The following is a 20,110-nucleotide window of genomic DNA, read 5'->3' on the forward strand; positions in this document are numbered from 1 at the left end:
CCACTTCCACACAGGACCCGCCCCCAAAGCCTCCCCCGCCGCCGTTCCTGCGACTTCTTGGCCCCGCCCCTTATGCAAATCTTTTGAAAAGGGAGGAGGAAACAAGCGAGGGGAAACATAAACAAAGCGGGATAACCGGAAGTGGTTCCCTCCCGCCCCGGAAGTGATCGTGGGAGATGCCGGAAAAGACAGCTGCGGCTAACGGCGACGCTCCAAGATGGCGGAGGTGGTAAGTAAGGGAGCCGAGGGAGCTCAGGGACGGGTTCTTGCGGCCCCTCTGCTCACGGCTCTTTCCCTCGCAGGAAGAGGTGACCGAGGGCTGCCGGCTTCCGGTGCTGCGGCGTAACCAGGACAACGAGGACGAGTGGCGTGAGTGAAGGGCGGGGCCTAAGCGAAGAATGGGCGGGGCTAGAGTTCGGGCGGGGCTAAGGATGTGAGCAGCCAGGTTCGGGGCGGGGCCAACTGGGTAGGGGCGGGGCCAAGGGCTGGGTCACGTGGCCAAAGGCCAGCACTGCAGGGCTGTGAGGGGTTTTCTTGTCCTTTTAATATTATGTCTAATTAATAATAGGTCGAATGAATTGTTCTTTTATTATTATATCTAATTAATATATCTTAATATTATGCCTAATTAATAATATAATCTAATTGCTCTTTTAATAGTATGCCTTTTAATAACATGTCTAATTAATTGCTCTTTTAATATTACGTCTAATTGATAATACATCTAATTGTTATTTTGATATTATGTCTAATTAGTAATGTCTAAATAATTGTTCTTTTAATATTCTGTCTAATTAATAATATGTCTAATTAATTGCTCTTTTACTATTACATCTAATTAATAATACATCTGATTAATTGTTCTTTTAATGTCTATTAATGTCTACATAATTTTTCTTTTAATACTATGTCTAATTAATAATGTGACTAATTAACGGCCAAAGCCGCTCTGAGAGCCTTTGGCTGAAAAGTGGGGTATAAAGAAATGCAGTAAGCAAATCAATTAATTCATTGGCATTGTGAAGCTGCTCTGAGTCCCGTTCTGGGAAAAGAGCGGGATACAAATCAATATAATAATAGCATTAATGATCCAACTCCCGGAAGCCCCAGCCATCTTGGCCAGCAGCGAGGCATTCTGGGAGTTGGAGTCCAAAGCATCTCTCTCTCCGCTTCCGCTCATGGAGTGTGTCTTTCCTCCTTTCAACAGCGTTGGCCGAAATCCTCAGCGTCAAGGACATCAGCGGCCGGAAACTCTTCTATGTCCACTACATTGACTGTGAGTAGACATGTCAGCCCTGGATCCGGAGAATACTGAAGCGCCTCGTCGCTGTGTTCAGGGAGCGAGGATTTGCCAGCCTTGTCACATAAGGCACTTGCTCCTCCGCAATGATGTGATATGTCTTCTCTAGGAACCTCTAGGTCCTCCAGCTGCAACTCTATGAAGTTGACCATAGAGCTGTGCTGGAACGTCTAGAACAGTGATGGCGAAACTTTTTAAGGTCGCGTGCTGGGGGCGGGGCTTCTACTCCCAGGATGAGGGCTGGGTGCCTGGGCGGAGCTTCTGCCCCCCTTTTCAGAGGGAGGGAGCCTCTGGCTCCTCCCCTGGTTTTTGCCGGCCCCTGAGGGTCCCTCCTGGGGCGGTCAGAGGCCGGCAAAAGGGCCCTCGCCCTTCCTTTGCTCGCCGCGAAAGGACTCCAAGGAGCCCTTTCTCGGCAAGCGAAGGGAATCTGGGAGGAGGAGGAGGCTGGGCACACGTCCCAGCCCCCTTCTCCTCGGCCTTCGCTCCACACGAAAGGGCTCCATGGAGCCCTTTCGAGCGGAGCGAAGGGAAGTCGGGAGGGAAGAGGGCTGGGAGGAGGAGACGCATCTGTCTCCTCCTCCCAGGCGCCATTTTCTGGCTTCCCACTGTCTCAGAGAGACAGCGGGAGGCCTGAAAATAGTAGGGAGGAGGCGGAATGGGCACACACCCATTCTGCCTTCTCCCTTGCCCTGTGCCTGGCGAAATCACGCCGCGTGCCACCTGTGGCACGAGTGCAACACATTCGCCATCACAGGTCTAGAAGTTCCTAGAAAAAACACTCTTCTAGGCATCTGTAGGTCCTGCAGCATGATTCTGTGACCAGAATATTGTCCACAGAGTTGAACTGGAGGACCTGGAGATTCCTAGAGAGGTATTCTCTTGGGTAAAATCAATCGTATTTTCTATTATTCGCGATTTTCCACATTCACCCCTAACCCTAGTGAATGTGGAGGTACCCCAGTATCTGCAGTATGTGCATGTAGCTTGAAGTAGCAGCCAGCCTTTTATTGGGGAGTCTGGGAATGCCCTTCGTGGCAAACATACCTCCAGAGCCAGCCAAGATGCCTTGCTGCTCTAGGCATACAAGATGGACCCCTTCCATTTCACATACAGAAGCTGACAGTGTTGACTGTTCAGTCTTAACTGACACCAGAAGCCTCAGGCTAGTTTGGGGTCCTGAGAAAAAACGTGTGGCAGAAAGGAATAGCTATGAAATCCAAGAGGAACAGCTGGGAGAATATCCTTGCAACATCTGAGGAGATTCCTTCACTGTTCCTTGGGGTTCACCTCTACTTTACATGCTTCTTGTCTTCAGCAGGTATCTGCCAATCCTGAATTTGGGCGCAAAGAGAATGCCCTTTTTATGCTCAGTCCTTACTATGATGTTAGACTTGACAGCAGCCATCCTCTGTTGGGAGGGTCAGGGTCTTGGCTTTGCTTGGCTACCAAGGCCAGGTAGCATGCAGGGATTTGTGATCCAAGGCTCTCTTGTATTATTGTGTCTCTATGTTGTACACAGCGAGCAATACACTACAATCACCGAGAGTAGATAGTTGTCAACCATTGTAAATAGTATGAAAGGAGATAGACAGAAGCTTGGTGGGCTGCTGGCTGGAGATACTTGCTGGCCCTAATACAAATGCTTACTTGCTGACCAGAAGGAGTTGGGTAGGTTTTTCACCTTGTGTCACTGCATACCTCCTTAGAGATGGAGGGAAAAGAAACCCCTGCTTTGCCTTCACCATACAGTTAACAAGCGTCTGGATGAATGGGTGACTCACGACCGGCTGGACTTGAAGAAGATCCAGTTCCCCAAGAAGGAGGCCAAAACCCCCACCAAGAATGGGTTGCCTGGCTCACGGCCCAGCTCTCCAGAGCGTGACGTGGTAAGAGGGAGCGCTGTCTTGGGGGAGGGAGGGATAATTTGGAAAGGACGATGCCTGGCGGGTGGTTTAAGTCTAGATCTGGGTGCGAGGGTGCTTTTGAGTAGCATTGGGGTTGATGCCCTGCCGTCATTCTTCAGTCCCCCTCGGACCAAAGACAGCGACCTCTCTGGTGGGGTCTTTGGAGCCATGGCTGGGCTTTCTCCTGCCTTTGGCCCATAGTTTCCCTGATGGTGCTGCCTGGCCTGTAGCATGTGTGGGTCGGTGGTCCCTGCACCGAGTGGCAGTGCTGCCCCCTTCCCTTGTGTTGGTAACGCCCGTCTTCCTCCCTACTCAGAGGAAGACCTTGGATCTGTCTCTACAGCCTGCCGCAACTCCATCCAGCGGTAAAACCCTGCCCATCCCGGTGCAGATAACCCTCCGCTTTAACCTGCCTAAAGAGAGGGAGGCCGCCCCCGGCTCGCCCGACCAACCCCTCTCCTCCAGCTCCTGCGTCCAGTCAAACCATCGCTCAACGGTACGAACCGGCGCTCGGCCGCCCCGGCTCGCTCCTTTTGTGTCTTGTCTACCCGCCATATTCTCAAGAGGCCGCACCAGCTGGGCCGGGTCGGGCTAGGTCTGGGCTGGCAAGGGAGGCCTCCAGGGGAGAGCCCTAGGGGCTTGCTAGCCTTCCCCTTGAGGGCACTCCATCCTCCCCCCCAAGTCAGAGCAGAAAAGGTGACCCACAGTCAAAAATGTCTTTAAAAGAGGAAAATGAACCAGCAAAGCCCTGATCCCAATGCCTGTTACAGATTTGCTCTCTTAAAAGGGAGCCTGGCTTTAAAACTTCATTGCTTGGTTTATGTTCTGGGTGTCATTCCATGGTCCATGAACAACCAAAGAGTCCCTTTGCATGATACAGATGATCCCTTAGTTGAAGGCACTCCCAAGTTTAGACTGGCCTGCAACTAGTTGAATGGTCACACCTTTCCATAAGGAACCATGGGATCAGGCATTGGTTTGCAAAGAATGCTTTATTATAAGACCCATTCCTAAATCACAGAACTCATAGTTCTCCAGTTCAGAGCCTTGTCCCCAAACTGCTCCTGGAAGTAACCATGGAGTCTGTCAAAGGAGCAGCCTTTGCCCAGAGGGGTTGGATCTTGGCTTTAAGCAAGAGCAAGGCTAGCAGTCCTTATGTAAGCCTCCATACAATATTCCCTGTCTTATGAAGTACCAGGGGGTCTCTGTCTAAACATTTGGGAGAGCCAAAAGTGAAGGCTGCTCAGGTACAATCGGGTCTTCTGTTGTGGAAGGATTCATTTCTCAAATGTGGGATTAGGGCAGAAATGCAGCTCCCATCAACCCCTAGATGTTTAGGGTGAAAGCACACTATACAAAATGGGTCTTCATTCCCAGGAGAGGGAGCTAGTAACCTCTGTAAAATTTTCCCCAAAAGTATCCCTATAACCATGATCCTCACTTCTAACTCCTCCCCACCCCAGTTCTTTCAGTTCAGTGGTAGTTGAGGAGAAGTCCACTGCATGGCCAACCCCAAATATACCCTGTGTCTCACCATGGGTCAAAGTTGTATGTTCTATGTAGTGGGCATTGCAGGTGAGGCTTTTAGCCTGGGAGTGGAGGGATGGACATAGGTGGCTACTGAAGATGAGGACAGGCAGCTTGAAAGAGCCTGTTTGTGTTGGTATCTTCCAGAAGCGGAAAGTGGAGGTGGTTTCTCCAGCAACCCCCATCCCTGCTCCAACAGAGACGACACAGGCGTCGGTGTTCCCTCAGGTAAGCTGAAGTGCATGCTCCTGGTGGTCTGGCAGTTGGCTACACAAACAGCTCCAGATATGGAACAGTCATGAGTGGGAAGGGAGATTACAATTGGGGCCTGCAAGGGTCTCAGTATTCACAGAGACTAGAAATTGCTTCTCTGGTTTGTCAGATGAATGATGTGTAGTATGTAGATTTGTACATTTGCTTTGTAACTAAGTAAAACAAATCCAACTTATTTCTTCCTGCTATCCTTCTATCGTTCCTTCCTTCTTTCTTTTTTATTGCGGGGGGATGGAAAGGTGGGAAATTTTGGTTCTCTAGACGCTATATGTTTATGGAGGCTTTGGGGAGCTGAATTCATAAAAAAGCATATGGAGAACAAAACATTCCTTACAGCTGGTGTAAATAAGCATTGCTGTGGGCTTCAATGTACAAGATAACATGTACAAGATGGGGCTGTGCAAGCAGGTATAGCCCTGGGTGACATAGAACTGATAGTAACTTTGGGGGGAAACAACCACAGTCCTCATCCTGTCTTCCCCACCCTTTATCTGATGTACCCTTTTTGCTCCTCTCTCCAGAATGGCTCCGCACGCCGAGCGGTAGCTGCCCAGCCTGGTCGGAAGAGGAAATCCAACTGCCTTGGCACCGATGAGGTAAGTGCTGGGAATTGGTTGTGTGTGTGTGTGTGTGGGGGGGGGTCCCTGCCTGCATTGCAGAGGCACCAGGATGGAAGATAGAATATATGACTTTTCCCCATTCATCCAGAATATCCCTCCTGGTTCTTGCGAGCAGGACTCCCAGGACAGTTTGGACGGCATTCCATCAGCCCCCCGTATGACAGGCAGCCTGGTCTCAGACCGCAGCCACGACGATATCATTACCCGCATGAAGAACATTGAGTGCATTGAGCTTGGCCGGCACCGCCTGAAGCCTTGGTACTTCTCCCCCTACCCACAGGAACTCACCGCCCTCCCCATCCTCTACCTCTGCGAGTTTTGCCTTAAATACGTCAAGAGCCTCAAATGCCTCCAGAGGCATCTGGTAAGTGCTCCTCTGGACGCTCTCCCATTGGGCTCATGTTCCACCAGTTTGTCCATTCAGCAGGCTCCGGTGGCTAAAACGGACAGCTGTCATCAGGGCTGACACTACCATTAGGCAGAGTGAAGGGTTGCTTCAGGAATCAAATGTTGGGAGACAGCAATAGCAGCATACTGGACTCCCCAGATCTTCCCCCATTCTTGGAGAAGAGAGCTATGTGTGTGCTCCCTGCACCCATTAAACCATCCTGTCGTTCTCAGGCATTGTGGAGGTTGTCCTGTCATCAGGGATCTTTTCCCACAATCCCCCTTGAGTCAATTCCTAGATCACAAGGACCCATGTTTTCTCGCTTTTCCTAACCAATAGAAAAGATCTATCTGGCCACTCTGAGCCCAGTATTTCTTAACTGAAATGAGCCTATATGTGATCCAAAGGTGCTTCCATAAAACACCAGTCACCAAGCAAAACATGACAAGGGAATCTTTCTGGTTCATTTCACCCGTTTTACCTTCTGTCTGTTCTGGGCTGGATGCATGTTGTTTGAAGGGTGGAAGGGACTCAAGTCTGTTTTTCTCTTGTCCTCAGACAAAGTGTGACTTGAGGCATCCACCTGGAAATGAGATCTACCGCAAGGGGACTATCTCCTTCTTCGAGATCGATGGGCGGAAGAATAAAGTAAGAGCAATCGCTGGGCAGAGGCAAAACAGGGATCCAAGGCAACTTGGTTCTGTGGTGCTGGAGCATAGATTTGGTGGAAGTGTTAGTGCTGGCTGGTGCCACATGCAGAAATATGTGAAGCTAGACTGTTGTTTCAACTAGACCAATGCCATTTAATTTGACTGGCAGCAGTTCATCAAGGCTTAAGCAGAGAGCCCTTTTCTAACTCCTCTAATGAGTTCAATGAAATGAACATGTATCTCTTCCCCCACTCCCTTATCCTGACAACAACCCTGTGAGGTGGGTTGGACTGAGAATTTATGGGTGTGTTTGCTCCTAGGTTGCCTAGTGAGTTTCCTGGCTCCCAAGACCCAGTGAGTTTCATGTCTGCCCACTTCCCAGTCCAGCATTGTAACCACTGTGCCACCTTCTAACTTGAGATGCCTCTGATTGAACATGGTACCTCCTGCATGCAAAGCAGGCCCTTTGTAGTTCTTTGTACATGCTTCTGCAGGAATAGAAATCTCAATCATTGAAACATTGGTGTGCCAAAAGGAAAGTGAAATGGCCTATTAGCCCTTCTTTACTTCCCAGAAAGGTAAACGGGGTTACTGTTGGACCTGCTTGTTGTGAGAAACTGAGCTCCACAAATGAGCATTGCACATTTCTTTTAAGTAGACCAAGCTCCAGCCATTTTGCACAGAGACAACATAAGTTCGCTTGGGTAGGGAAATGTAGCCACAACATTTACAAGAGCTTCCAAATTCATTTTTTGCCCTGGCCAGCTTTTGCCTTAGAACTCCTTACTGCTCCTGAAGATGGCTCCAAAGGACTATTGATATTTTTTATATCAGAAGAAATGTTCACCCTTGATCTGTCTCCTCTGTCCTCCCCACCATCTTCTAGAGCTATTCCCAGAACCTCTGCCTGCTGGCCAAGTGCTTCCTGGACCACAAGACCCTCTACTACGACACGGACCCCTTTCTCTTCTATGTCATGACAGAATATGACAGCAAGGGGTTCCACATTGTCGGCTACTTCTCTAAGGTGGGTTTGAAGGCCTGGGTTGGAGCCTTGGGCTGGGGAATGATCCAGCCTGGTTAAAGAATCCCCCTTCTTCTTAATTTTTCCCACTGACCACACTCTCATAGCACATTTCAGTGAGTGGCCAGGGTTAATAAAGCCATTGGCTGGAATTCAGCATGGGACTCTATGTCTGTATTAGCGGACTTGGGCCTGTGAGAAATACAATTGAACAGTGCTGATGTGCATTGGTAAAGGCCAATGTGCATTGAGACATTCTTGCCAATGCCCTGTTATGCATCTTGGCAGTTCATTTGGATGGTTCTGTACTATGTATCTTAAGTATGCATAAGGTCAGGCAATGCAGAGTGTGATATAGAGTCACAGCCAATGTCATTTTCTTCCTCTCACTTCAACCCTGACATCACTGTTTATAATCTCAAGGTCCCATGGAAGCCAAATTCAGAGACATAGCCAAGAAGCACTTGAAGATTTTAATTAGAAGAGCTAGAATAGCTCTATCATTAAAGTCCACAAGGTTTTTGCTTCCTCTCTCCCTGTAGGAGAAGGAATCCACTGAGGACTACAATGTCGCCTGTATCCTGACTTTGCCCCCCTACCAGAGACGGGGCTATGGCAAGTTGCTGATTGAATTTAGTAAGTGGAGACATTTTCTGCTCTCCCCAAATCTATGTCTAATGGGTTGCTTTCTACACAGCATAGGAAGCGGCCTTATACCGAGCCAGACTTTTGGTCATTCTAGCCCATTCAGTTCTGATTGGCAGCCATGGCTCTTGGAAGATTTCAGGTTGGATCCTTTGACATCTCCAATATTTCCTGATGTACTCCTATGCATGCGTTAACCATGGCTCTGACGATTTCAATTTCGCACCTTTTCCTGAAAAGCCCCATCTTGTAAATACAGGCCAGTATAAAAATGCCTATCAGAGAAAGGAGCAGAATCATTTCCCCTCTCCATCCCCATCTCACTTTTCCTTCTGTCACACCCCAACCATCCTTTGCTGAAACATACAGCAGTCCACATAAAACATCACTCTTTCTTTCTCTCGAGGTTATGAGCTTTCCAAGGTGGAAGGGAAGACAGGCACACCAGAGAAGCCCCTCTCAGACTTGGGGCTCCTCTCCTACCGCAGCTACTGGTCCCAAACCATCCTTGAGATCCTCATGAACCTCAAATCAGAGACGGGGGAACGGCCACAGATCACCATCAAGTGAGGAATAAGTAACATAAGTGTGCTGAATGGGATGTGAGAAATGTCTTACCAATGCCTAAAACTTGGGAGGTTGGAGAGGGTTAGTCTCACGGATGCAAATGCTCCCCTATGAAGGCCTAGTGCATGCTGGGCTAGTAATAGTGGCTTCTCAGTGGTTCTTCCTTATCTTTGTACTCAGGTCTCCTTTTTCTCTTCTTTCTCCTATATTCTTTCCAGCGAGATCAGTGAGATCACAAGCATTAAGAAGGAGGATGTCATCTCCACACTCCAATACCTCAACCTCATCAACTACTACAAGGTAGAATTAGCGGCCATGTTAAATATTCTGCACCATTAGACTCTGGTCCCTTGTCAGTAGTATATAAACAGAGCTTGAAAAGTTACCTTTTGAAAAACAACTAGTTACTATTATTGTTCTGTGGTCTCCACCAGAAAGTAGTTACAGTATTTACATTGATAAGCTTTCCAAAGATTGATGCCAGTGTCCTCCAGATGGCTTGCGCTATAAATCCTAGGATTAGGAGTAGAATGGGATCTAAAAGGAGACCTGAACCTGATCTTGAGCGTGTTTTTCATCTTGTTGACCTGTTTTATCCCCATACAACATAATGGGGGGAATTGATAAAACCAGCTAGAACTGAAGATCAACATCTAGAACTATAAAGTAGTTTGTTTAGTATTGATTTATTGGTTTTATTCATTTATAGCCCCCCTTCCCCTAATAATTGGAATCAGGAAAATGTAGTTTCTAGATGATGACGACGAGGATGAATTTATGAGGACCAGAATCTTTCTCAAACTTTCAACTCCCTTCTAGGGCCAGTATATCTTGACGCTCTCAGAGGATATCGTGGACGGCCACGAGCGTGCCATGCTCAAGCGAATCCTGCGCATTGACTCCAAGTGTCTGCATTTCACCCCAAAGGACTGGAGCAAGAGGGGGAAATGGTGATGGCAGAAAGTCAAAGACTGGCAAACGGGGGATTGGAGGCTCTTCCTGTCCTCCTCCATACATACTGGGACAAGGACCAGGCAGGGTGCATCTATGCTCTTGGAAAGACTTTTTCTCCCCTGGAGAGCTGGGAGCCATGCACCCTTGACTGCTCACTCTTTGTACATACAGCACTTTTGCAAACCTGCTGCAAGCCGTCGTGTACAGAAGCTGAAAAGCACAGACCAGCTCCCCCATTCCCTTTCCCTGTTGCTTGAATATTTATATATGAGAAGCCCACCATTGGTTCAGCGCTTGGTGCCTGGACATCCCGAGTGGCAAAGTATTTATGGACAGCTTTCCTATCGTATTGGGCTGCAAGGCAACACTACTACGCCTGCCTCTTTTTAAGAGGAGGACTGCTCTGTGTCTGGAACTGAGAAGCAGACAGGCTGGTGTGAACCCATGGCTACCTTCAAAAGCCACTTTCCATCACGAGTCCAAGGTTGGCACAGAAAGGAAGAGACCCTCATCTCCTTTCCAATTCTTCTGTGGCAGGATTTAGCGAGACTTTCTCCTGGCCTTTCACCAAAGAAAGGCTGTTCGCGAACCACAGGAGAACTAGGAGCAAGCCCTTTAGCCCCCAATTTCTGGGAACAGAATAAACTAACATCTCTTTTTTAAAACAGCCAAACTGTGTAACTTTGTTGTTGCTTTTCAGCACAATTCTGGTTCCCAGGAACCAAACCCGTCTGTAAGTTTATCCCTTCTATGAGGACTAGAACATATTTTAAAAGTAAAACCTAACAAAATACAGAGGTTGAAATATATAGAAAAAGGTCAAGAGACTTTATTGTACAGTAAGCAGGAGCAAAGAGAATCTGCCCTTCGGGAGAGAGTACTATCCATGTCTAACCTGGAAAGACAGTGCAGGGCAAGGCCTTTTCACTCTTGCATTCTTAGAAATCCAGATTCTGGGCATATTTCCCCCAACTTTTCATGTTGCGGTCGCCCTCTGTTTGTTGTCCTTCTTAATCAGCCACAGTGGCATGGATCTATAAGCAGAGAGAAGAGCATCTGCTAGGCATGATCTGTGCAACTGTCTGGATGTGAAGTGGTTGTGTTTCTTTCGGATAGAATAAGATGTGCCATTATAAGAGCTTTGAGAAATGGGGATGGAGGCAAGGAAAGAAGCTACTAGTCCTGGCATGATGATTACTATGATTATATAGTCAGCCCTCCACATTTGCAAAGCTCTGGTCCCTACATTGGTCCCTCCACATTTGCAGGTGAAGGACCCCCGTGAATGTGGGAAAACCGCAAATCAAAGAACGCTTATTCTTGTTACTTAAGAGAACACCTCTCTAGGGATCTCCAGGTCCCTTAATTCAGCTCTGTGTTCAACATCTTCCAGAAATTGATCATAGACTCACGCTGGAGGACCTGCAAATGCCTAGAGCAGTGTTTTCTCTAGGAACGTCTAGCACAACTCTATGACCAACTTCTTGCAGAGTTGCGCTGGAGGACCTAGTTAAAGCTGCAAATGTGAGAGGCCAACTACAGTTCCCAGAATTCCATAGCACTGAGCCACAGTAGTTAAAAGTGTTTTAGTTCAAAACAGATTATTTCTGCAGTGGGGATGTAGCCTTGCCTACAGTGGGTCCTTGGACAACAAAATGGATGCTCAAGTCTCATTAACTGCAATGGCATAGTAAAATGGCGTCCCTTATATAAAATGCCAACAATCAAGGTTTGGTTTTGGAAGGTACTTTATTTTCAAGCCGTGGATGGCTGAATCCATGGATATGGAGGGCCGACCGTACTCAGTTATGACTCAATAGTGTCACAGTTGTGGCGAGTAGCAATTCTGAATAGAGAATGAGTAAATCTTAAGTAACTAACCATTGCATATTCACAATCGCTGCTTAGTCAACTGTGACACTACTGTCACGATTGTAACTCCCCCTCCAACCTACTTCATGGGGATCGGTTCCTGATCTCCTCAATACCAGAATACAGATCTGTCAATTCACCCTGAAAGACCCAAAAGCGCTCTCCAGAAGCAACATGGTGTAGTGGTTAGAGCAGTGGTTCCCAACCTTTGGCCCTCCAGGTGTTTTGGACTTCTGCTCCCATAATCCCTGACTACTTGGCCAAGTTGGTTGAGGCTTCTGAGATCTGAAGTCCAAGGGTGGGTTAGAAGGTTACTGGGGAGTTTGGAGATTTTGGGCAGAGTCCTACTGGTTGGAGGGTTGGGACCCACTGGTTGCAGCGATCCCCTAACCCCGGCTTTCCAAAGTTTGGGGCTTTGGTTCCCAGAATCCCAGCCCTTTGGCCAAATTGGTTGAGGCTTCTGGGATCTTGACGTCCAAAACAAATAGAGGACCAAATTGGGGCCAGCTGGTTAGAGGGTTACTGGGGAGTTAGGAGATTCTGGTCTGAGTTCCTACTGGATGACCGTGGGCCAGTCACCTTCCCAGTTTCAGCCTAAATAGGTAATGGGTTTGAAGACAAAAACCAGCACAACTGGAAAGGTCAGAAAGCGAGTTGCATAGAAGGCCGGTTCACTAGAACTATAGACCTATATGGATGGTTATGCAGACAGACAGAGACTTACCCCCTCCGCGATCTTTGGCCAATGGAGAGCCATCATGATTTCATCTGTGCTCTTTGGTGCCTCTTCCAGGTTCCACACCGTCAGAGACTCAAAGGCCGATTTCACACGCAGTTGCCTCTCCTGGAGTGGGAAAAGGATGGAGGGTCATAGGATCGCAGAATATGAAGGGAGCCCAAGGGCCATCTAGTCCAACCTCCTGCCATGGAGGTAGACACAATACTCCCATCCAGCCTGTTTAAAAGCCTCCAAAGAAGGAGATTCTACCATCCTCCTGCTGTCAAATAGCTCTTACTGTCAAAGTCTGCTCAGTGTTGAGCTGGAATCTCTTTTCCTGGAGCTTGCATCCATTGCTCCATTGGGTCCTGTTCTCTGGAGCAGCAGAAAACAAGCTTTCTCCCTCCTCAATATGACATCCCTTCAAATATTTAAACAGGGCTCTCATATCACCTCTGATGAACCTTCTCTTCTCCAGGCTAAACATATCCATCTCCTTAATAAGTCTTTCCTCATAGGGCTTCATGGTCCACCATTTTGGTCTCCCTCCTCAAGATGGTGGAGATCTAGGATGGATGCCAAGCCAAGCCAAGGACTCACCTCCAGCTCCAGCAAAGGGGCCTCATCCTTCTCCAGGACCAGTCCCACGTAGCCCTCGGGAACCGAGACTTGTATCCCTTTGAGGCTTCGCCCCCGAAAAGACACTGAAGACTCTGCTGGAAGAGAGGAGCCAAAGTTATAGCATTTTGGGCAGCATGGCATAATGGTTAGATGCCTTGGGAGGGTCCCCACTGAGCCTTGAAACTCATGGGCGACCTTTGGGCCGGTCCTTCTGTTGTAGTCCGACCTGCACTGCAAGGTTGTGGGGAGCAAAGAGCAAGGAAGGCCTTTGTTGTGCATTTATGGTGAACCTATCACAGGGATTTCAGGTTTGTCCAGAAAGGAGGGTTAACTGTCGCCTTCCACTGAGGCCGAGAGAGTGTGACTTGGGCTTCTGTGGCTGATTTGAACCGAAGTGCTCCACCAGAGTGGCTCCCTGAGAAAGGAAACATCGGAACGAAAGCGTTAAACAAAAGACATTATATATGGCATTATATGGTTTCTAAGTGGATGTATATTCCATTTCCTTGAAGGGAGAGCCATTGCGGTGGATGTTGGGAGTGGAAACAGTGGGAGAGCAAGGTTCAAGGAAGAGGAGGAGGGAGGAGAGGAGAGGAGGAAGAAGAAGAGGAAAAGGAGAAAGGGGAGGAGGAAGAGGAGGAGGAAGAGGGGAAGAAGGGGGAGAACAAGAGGAGATGGAAGAAGAGGAGGAAGAGGGGAAGAGGAAGGGAAGAAGTTGGAAGAACAGGAGGAAGAAGGAAAGGAAGGACAGAAGAAAGAAGAGGAGATGCAAGAAGAGGAAAAGGAAAAAGGGGAGGAGGAAGCAGGAAGAGAGGGAGGAAGAGAAAAAGAGGAAAAGGAGGAAGAGCAGGAAGAGGGGGAGGAAGAAGAGGAAGAGAAGAAGTTGGAAGAAGAGATAGAAGAGGAGGAGCAGGAAAAGGGGCAAGAGGAGGAGGAAGAGGGGGATGAGGAAGAGAAGGAGAGGAAAAGGAGGGAGGGAGGAGGGGGGAGAGGAGGGGTGAGGAAGAGGCGTCTGTCCCTGCTTTCCCCACCGCCTCCGCTGTTCTTCCTGATGGCCGGCTGGAAGTAGCTCCGGACGGGGGCCGGTCCTCGGTGCCGGAGGCGGCAGGGAAGGAGGTGGAGCGGATCCCGGGGAGGAGGAGAAGGAGGCACCGCCAGCCTCAACGGCGGAACTACACCCCCTTCTCCAGCCATGCCTCCTGCGAGCGCTACTTCCGGTGACTCCGCCTCCACTTCCGGGCCGGGAGGCTCCGCCCACAGGCGGAAGTGGCCCTAGGACTTCCAGCCCTCTGCTGGACCCAATGCGGCTGTGTGTGTGTATCTACACAAACACACATGTATTGTTGCTGTGTATATAAACACACACACTGATATATGGTATTGCTGTATACACACACAACAGGTATATGTTGTTGCTGTGTATATATACACACACACACATATATGCTATTGCTGTGTGTATATATATATATGTATATATATATATTATACACACACATATATGCTATTGCTGTGTGTGTGTGTGTATATATATATATATAAACACACGCACAAACATGTATATATAATTGTATATAGTTGATGTGTATATATAAACACACAGACATAATGCTATTGCTACACACACACACACACACACAGGTGTACATTGTTGCTGTGTATATATAAACACACACATATGCTATTGCTGTGTATATATGTATATATATATATATTTTATACACACACATGTATACTGTATGTTGTTGCTGTGTATATATAAACACACACATACTGTATATATGCTATTGCTGTGTGTGTCTGTGTGTGTGTATATATATATATATACACACACACAAACATGTATATATAAACACACAGACATAATGCTATTGCTATACACACACACACACACACACACACACAGGTGTACATTGTTGCTGTGTATATATAAACACACACACATACACACACATACACGTAGAGATTGTTGCTGTGTATATATAAACACACACATATTTATGCTATTGCTGTATGTGTATATACACACACACACGTACATATTACTGTGTGTATAAACACATGTATATATTGTTGCTGTGTACATACACAGACAAACACACACAGACATATATAGACACATACAGAGATATACTGTTGCTATACACAAACATACACAAACAAGCATGTACATATTATCATTGTGTATACACACACAAACACATACATATTGTTGTGTTTATACACATACATGTACAGTTGCTGTTGTTATGTACCTTCAGGTCATTTGTCACAACTGCACAACTGGCGACCCTAAGGCAGACCTATCCTGGCATTTCTCTTGGCAAGGTTTGCTCAGAAGAGGTTCGCCATTGCTTTCCTCTGAGGCTGAGAGAGTGTGACTTGACCAAGGTCATCCACTGGGCTTCCATGGCAGCTTCAAGCACCTTCCTCTGCTTCTGAGGGAAGTAAGCCCTTAAAACCCTTATGTGAGACATGGCCGCTAAAGTGGCGTCAAATTGGATTATATCCACAGTGCAGACGCAACCTTGTCTATGCAACCTTCCTCTTCCCAAAGCCTTATCTTTTCTAAAACCCTTGGGGTCAAAATCACAACAATTTTGGGGACGTCGGAGGGGTTCCCAGGTGTCTATTATGCCGATAGGGGCCTCCCCACCCTCACCCCAAAATTAGGAATGAACAAGAACCCTTTTTGACACACATCTCTTTCCATCTATCTTGCTTTGCAGCAATTTCAGGTTTTATTTGAGCATTACCAAGACGTTCAAAGCTTTCACGTTGCCGTCACAAGACTCTGCAAGTAGCTGTTCAGGGACGGCAGTAATTTCCAGTCGTCCGTGCGAATGCCCACCCGGGCCGCCTCCGCCACGCTCTCCACCCGGAGCAGAACGTGGCACTGGGGCGGCAAGGCCATGCCGATTTCATAGCACCCGGGTTGCTCTCCTAAGAGGTACTGGGCAAAATGGTGGTGCACCAGGCCATCCAGAGATTGCGGCGGTATGTGCCATACGGTCAAACTCTCACTACAGGTGGCGTCAGGGCCGAGCCGGTGCCAGAGGGCGCTGAAGAGTTGGTGGCGCTTCTCCGAGGGCCAGCTAGGCACAGAAAGGGGCATGAAGAGATCAGAGAAGGCCACCTCCACGGGTTCAAGTTGGCTGCAGCGGGTGAGTCCTTCCTGGGTTGTATACAAGGCGGAAACGTTGACCTGGGTCGGGTAGGGGCTGCGTGGCGTCAGGGCAAGGGTCAGAGTTTGAGGCGGGCGATGTGCGGAGAGGCAGGGCACGCACAGTTCAGGCACGGGCTCGTAGTGTTGGTTGGCGCAGGAGAAACGGAGCACCACGCAGAGGAGGAGCTCGTAGGGGGGACTGGAAGGACCCACATGGACCAGTTGGTACGTCAAACGGAGCTGGGAGGGTGGCCGGGCTTCCATGAGCCATTGGCAGTAGCCCTCTACATCTTGCTCAGGACGAGGGACCGTGGGTACGTCGCCCCCATTTGCCATCCGCTGCAGCCTCAGAGGGGCTGGAGCCACTGGATGCACGGTCAGAGAGGCCACAAAGCTCTCGCTGTCCGCCACAATGGACGAGGAGAGGGCACGGGCCTTGGCGGGCCCCTCTAGGGCAAGCACGGCACCAAGCTTCTCCTCGGAGAGGTTGGCCAGGAGGGTGTAGTAGAACCGAGCCCGGTCTTGGACATCCATGTCCACGTGGGAGATGGACACGGCCTGCAAGAGATCTGCCAGGTGGGCCGGGTCAGGCGGCGGGCAGAGCTGCATCAGGTTGCGGCAGACGCTGAGGAGGATCTGCCCAGAGCGCCAGTCTCCAAGTTGACCCTGGGCAACCAGGCGTCTCAGGAACCTCAAGGTGCTTGCTTGGGGGATGTCCTTCTCCTTTGCCAACCGGGCCAAGACTTTCAAATGCCAACCCAGGTCCTTCTCTTTCAAGCCAGGAAAGTCCACAATGAGCTCCTGTAAGGCCTGGGCGAGAGTGCCAGCCCAGCCAGCCTCTTCCGACGCCCTCCAGGCCTCATCCAGCAAGTTGATAATATTTGGTGCCAGAGCACAGTTCTGACGATAGAGATCCAAAAAGCATTGGGTTAGCTCTGCCATGGGCTGTGCCCGGGAGCCAAAATACCGGGCGAAAAGGAAAGCCACTCGGAAAAACAGGCAGACAGATTCTGGACTACCTCCTTGGACCACCAGCCCCCCCAAGGGCTAAGACGTGCTCCAAGAGGTAGCCTGTCCCACGTTCGGCGATGGGCCCCTCACTCTCCACACATACCAAGCACAGCAAATTCAGCCGCGCCAAGACAGTGCCCTGATCCTGGAAAAGACCTGGGAAGAGACCGGAAACGGTGCGAGGGGTGAGCAGGACCGGCAGCCCCTCCTCGGCACCCGAACCCAGTGGCCGGTTTTCAGGGAAGTGCAGGAGGCAGTCCAGATGGAAGAGTTTGACTGGAGCGGGCAAGGCAGGGTGTTGTGCCAGTCCCACCAAACGGCGCAAAAGGAAGGCTTCATCTTCAGCCGTGAAGAGGCTGTCAGTGAAGAGAGACTTGAGCTGCAAGATGGAGTGCTGGAGTGCCACGTCCACCGTGCCAAAGAGGCGCACCAGCTGAGCTTTGAAGATGGCGGGTGACTGGGTGCGGACGACGCTGACGGCTTGGGCCAGCTGCCAGAGGAGATGGCTTTGGGCAGCGGGCGAGAGGAAGTAGGAGTTATCCAGTAGGGCCGAGACCACCGACTTCAGCTCCTTGAGGTCTCCAGGTGAGGGTAGGAGGACCAATTGGTCAATGTTGGCTACAGAAATCTCGCCAGGCGTGCTTACTGCTTCCCACACCAGGCCCTCATTGCGTGCCAACAGCTGCCCAAGAGTTTCCTTGCCACTCCAGGCAAGGAGCAAGATGGCATTCCGTAATGCCGCACCATAGAGAAGGGTGTAGCCTTGATGTGCCAGAGAGACCTCTTGTTGCTGGAAGGAGCGCAAGGTTTCCAGTCGACCCGAGAGAAACCCAGGGTAGCAGGTTTCTAGCTCCCGGAGGCACTCGCAAGCAGCACTTCGGACGGGCCGCTCTGAAATGCCACCACGGCGGTCACTGAGGTCAGAAGCCAGGTCCAGCAATAGGGTGAGGTAGTCGCGGGAGGCCTGGCATGCCTCGCCAAAGGCCTCCGTGGCCACCAGGATGGTGCCCACTGCAAAGAGGAGATGGCACCGGAGGTTGGTCTGTTTGGGAGAAGGGCCCAGCTGTGCAAAGAAGGAGAGGATGGAGGTTGCCATCTCTTGCCCTGCCTTGGCATCTGGGCACAGCAGTGTGGGGTAGTCCAAGAGGAGCATCAACATGGAGATCTACAAGAAAAACAACCATGCATGAACCATCAGGAGGAAGCCAGGTGAGACAAATCGGAAGCCAAAGCCATTGCCTAGGAGGAGACTTTCAAATATGAAGACTCTCTGGATGTTTGTCCCAGCTGAGACAAATTCCTCTTAAAATCATCCAAATAAGCCACTATACATTTTTATTAATTTAACATGTGGGTTTTTATATTCTACGGCGCTTTATTAACATGCCATAGCCCTCTTCGAAGTGGACTGGTGGCATAACGTTCTGCAATCATTGCTGAATTGAATGCTACTTGTGTTTTAACATTCGCACCAAAATATGCTTTCTAGCCAGGCCAGGCAAGTTCTTTTCGTCCTTTAGAATATGTTTTGTCTACTTGAGCTTTAGGAAAGAGATTGCAATTATTTAGGAAGGCAGAGTGGCGTTTTGGTTTGCGTGTTGGACTCCGACTCTGGAGTCGCTGTTGTTGTGCGCCTTCATGTCGTTTCCGACTTATGGCGACCCTAAGGCAAACCAATCGTGGGGTTTTCTTGGCAAGTTTCTTCAGAGGGGTTTGCTATTCCTACCCTTTGAGGCTAAGAGAGTGTGCCACATACCTTGATCTGATCACCCAACCTGTCGCTGTGTAGCTCCCGCAACAACTCGGCCACAAAAGTGTCGCTGGTCCCGTGGGACAGGAGGAAAGCCGTGGGGCACGAGCGGAAAGAGGCAATGGTGCCGGCCCAGCTCTCTGCCCCCCTTGACCCCATGGTGAAGGCTGGGGAATAGACAAGGAAAGAAAAAGAACATCAGTGTGGCCACAAACATCCTTTTCTTCATCTCCCACGCTGCATCCGCATCGCAGGAATGATCCAGATCGACACTACTTGAATTGCACTGGCTCAATGCTATGGAATTCTTGGAATTGTAGTTTTGTGAGAGCACTGAGGCCACAACAAACTATAACCCCTGGAATTTCATTGCATTGAGCCAAGGCAGTTAAACTGTTGTCTCAAACTGGATTATTTCTGCAGTGTGGATGCAGCCCTAGTTTTGCAGCAAACCGATCAAACAGATCTATTTAATAGATTTTTTGTGGGTTATTCCTGACGTTTTGCCTTGCATCTTCAGAGAAAGCCTGGGTCCCCTTCCTGTGACTGTACTACAATTCTCATCAGCCCCAGCATACTTATTCAAGGGCTAGGAATGATGGGGATTGTTGCCCCAAATGTCAGCAGGGCAATGGGTCTCCAACTCCTTCCTGGGAGGAAGATTCAATGGGCTCAGGTTTTATAGGTCCAGGCTTTTAGGAAACCCAAAATAGGCCCATGCTCCAACTCCACGCCACCAGCCACCCCCCAAAAAAGCAATCACCAGCAACGCAGACCCCTTTGCCTCCTTCCAAGACAGAGCCACACTGCAAGGCACTTACCTTCCCTCCTTGCTTTGCAAAATCCCCGGGTCTCTTCCGGTTTCCCTTCCTGCAATTTCACCGGCCGCCACTAGAGGGAACCCGAGCAGCCAGGTCCCAGCAAAACAGAAGGAATAGGGAAGGAATAGCAGCCATTAAGATATATGCAGATGACACCATATTACAGTACAAGTGTTCTCCTATGTTTACCTATGGGCAAGTATTCTCCAATGGGCAAATATTCTATGTTTCCCTATGGGCAAGTATTTCCCAATGTTTTCCTATGGGTAAATATTCTATATTTCCCTATGGGCAAATAG

At 49.2% G+C, this 20,110-nt stretch overlaps 3 protein-coding genes across 9 annotated transcripts; 1 reads left to right on the plus strand and 2 right to left on the minus strand.

Annotated features, from left to right (window-relative positions):
* Positions 1-169: 169 nt before the first annotated feature.
* On the plus strand, positions 170-10,585 carry KAT5 (lysine acetyltransferase 5). 6 transcript variants are annotated; one of them, XM_042440346.1, is made up of 14 exons: positions 170-229; positions 303-369; positions 1,208-1,276; positions 3,050-3,186; positions 3,521-3,700; positions 4,879-4,959; positions 5,526-5,600; positions 5,713-5,988; positions 6,571-6,660; positions 7,549-7,689; positions 8,229-8,322; positions 8,738-8,897; positions 9,117-9,198; positions 9,718-10,585. In XM_042440346.1, exons 1-14 carry the CDS (start codon positions 218-220, stop codon positions 9,850-9,852), a joined length of 1,599 nt encoding a protein of 532 aa, XP_042296280.1. In that variant the 5' UTR covers positions 170-217; the 3' UTR covers positions 9,853-10,585. The 6 variants fall into 6 exon arrangements, with proteins under 6 accessions (XP_042296280.1, XP_042296281.1, XP_042296282.1 ...); XM_042440347.1 differs by having other exon boundaries at positions 193-229; positions 5,740-5,988; XM_042440348.1 differs by having other exon boundaries at positions 193-229; positions 3,548-3,700.
* Positions 10,586-10,651: 66 nt separating this feature from the next.
* Positions 10,652-14,298, minus strand: RNASEH2C (ribonuclease H2 subunit C). 2 transcript variants are annotated; one of them, XM_042440353.1, is made up of 4 exons: positions 14,095-14,298; positions 13,043-13,158; positions 12,449-12,568; positions 10,652-10,886 (listed from the first exon to the last, which is right to left on the minus strand). In XM_042440353.1, the coding sequence occupies exons 1-4, from the start codon at positions 14,255-14,257 to the stop codon at positions 10,863-10,865; spliced, it is 423 nt and encodes a 140-aa protein (XP_042296287.1). In that variant the 5' UTR covers positions 14,258-14,298; the 3' UTR covers positions 10,652-10,862. The 2 variants fall into 2 exon arrangements, with proteins under 2 accessions (XP_042296287.1, XP_042296288.1); XM_042440354.1 differs by having other exon boundaries at positions 13,043-13,155; positions 14,095-14,295.
* Positions 14,299-15,416: 1,118 nt separating this feature from the next.
* On the minus strand, positions 15,417-19,840 carry AP5B1 (adaptor related protein complex 5 subunit beta 1). The gene is given in 4 exon segments (XM_042438861.1): positions 15,417-17,244; positions 17,246-18,405; positions 18,997-19,157; positions 19,812-19,840. Coding segments are annotated over 3 exon segments (2,721 nt in total). The 5' UTR covers positions 19,150-19,157; positions 19,812-19,840; the 3' UTR covers positions 15,417-15,836.
* Between the last annotated feature and the right edge of the window lie 270 nt (positions 19,841-20,110).

This window comes from Sceloporus undulatus, chromosome 9 (assembly GCF_019175285.1).
Source record: "Sceloporus undulatus isolate JIND9_A2432 ecotype Alabama chromosome 9, SceUnd_v1.1, whole genome shotgun sequence".
Lineage (NCBI taxonomy): Eukaryota > Metazoa > Chordata > Lepidosauria > Squamata > Phrynosomatidae > Sceloporus > Sceloporus undulatus.

Bases quoted from the DNA above. Each gene is read 5' to 3' on its own strand.
- RNASEH2C (XM_042440353.1), bottom strand. From the start codon at position 14,257: ATGGCTGGAGAAGGGGGTGTAGTTCCGCCGTTGAGGCTGGCGGTGCCT. The intron at 13,159-14,094 runs GTGGGGAAAGCA...CCTCTCTTCCAG, and splicing joins CAGGAAGAACAGCGGAGGCG to CAGAGTCTTCAGTGTCTTTT. The intron at 12,569-13,042 runs GTGAGTCCTTGG...TTCCCACTCCAG, and splicing joins CCCCTTTGCTGGAGCTGGAG to GAGAGGCAACTGCGTGTGAA.
- KAT5 (XM_042440346.1), top strand. The intron at 5,601-5,712 runs GTAAGTGCTGGG...CCATTCATCCAG, and splicing joins ACTGCCTTGGCACCGATGAG to AATATCCCTCCTGGTTCTTG. The intron at 8,323-8,737 runs GTAAGTGGAGAC...CTTTCTCTCGAG, and splicing joins CAAGTTGCTGATTGAATTTA to GTTATGAGCTTTCCAAGGTG.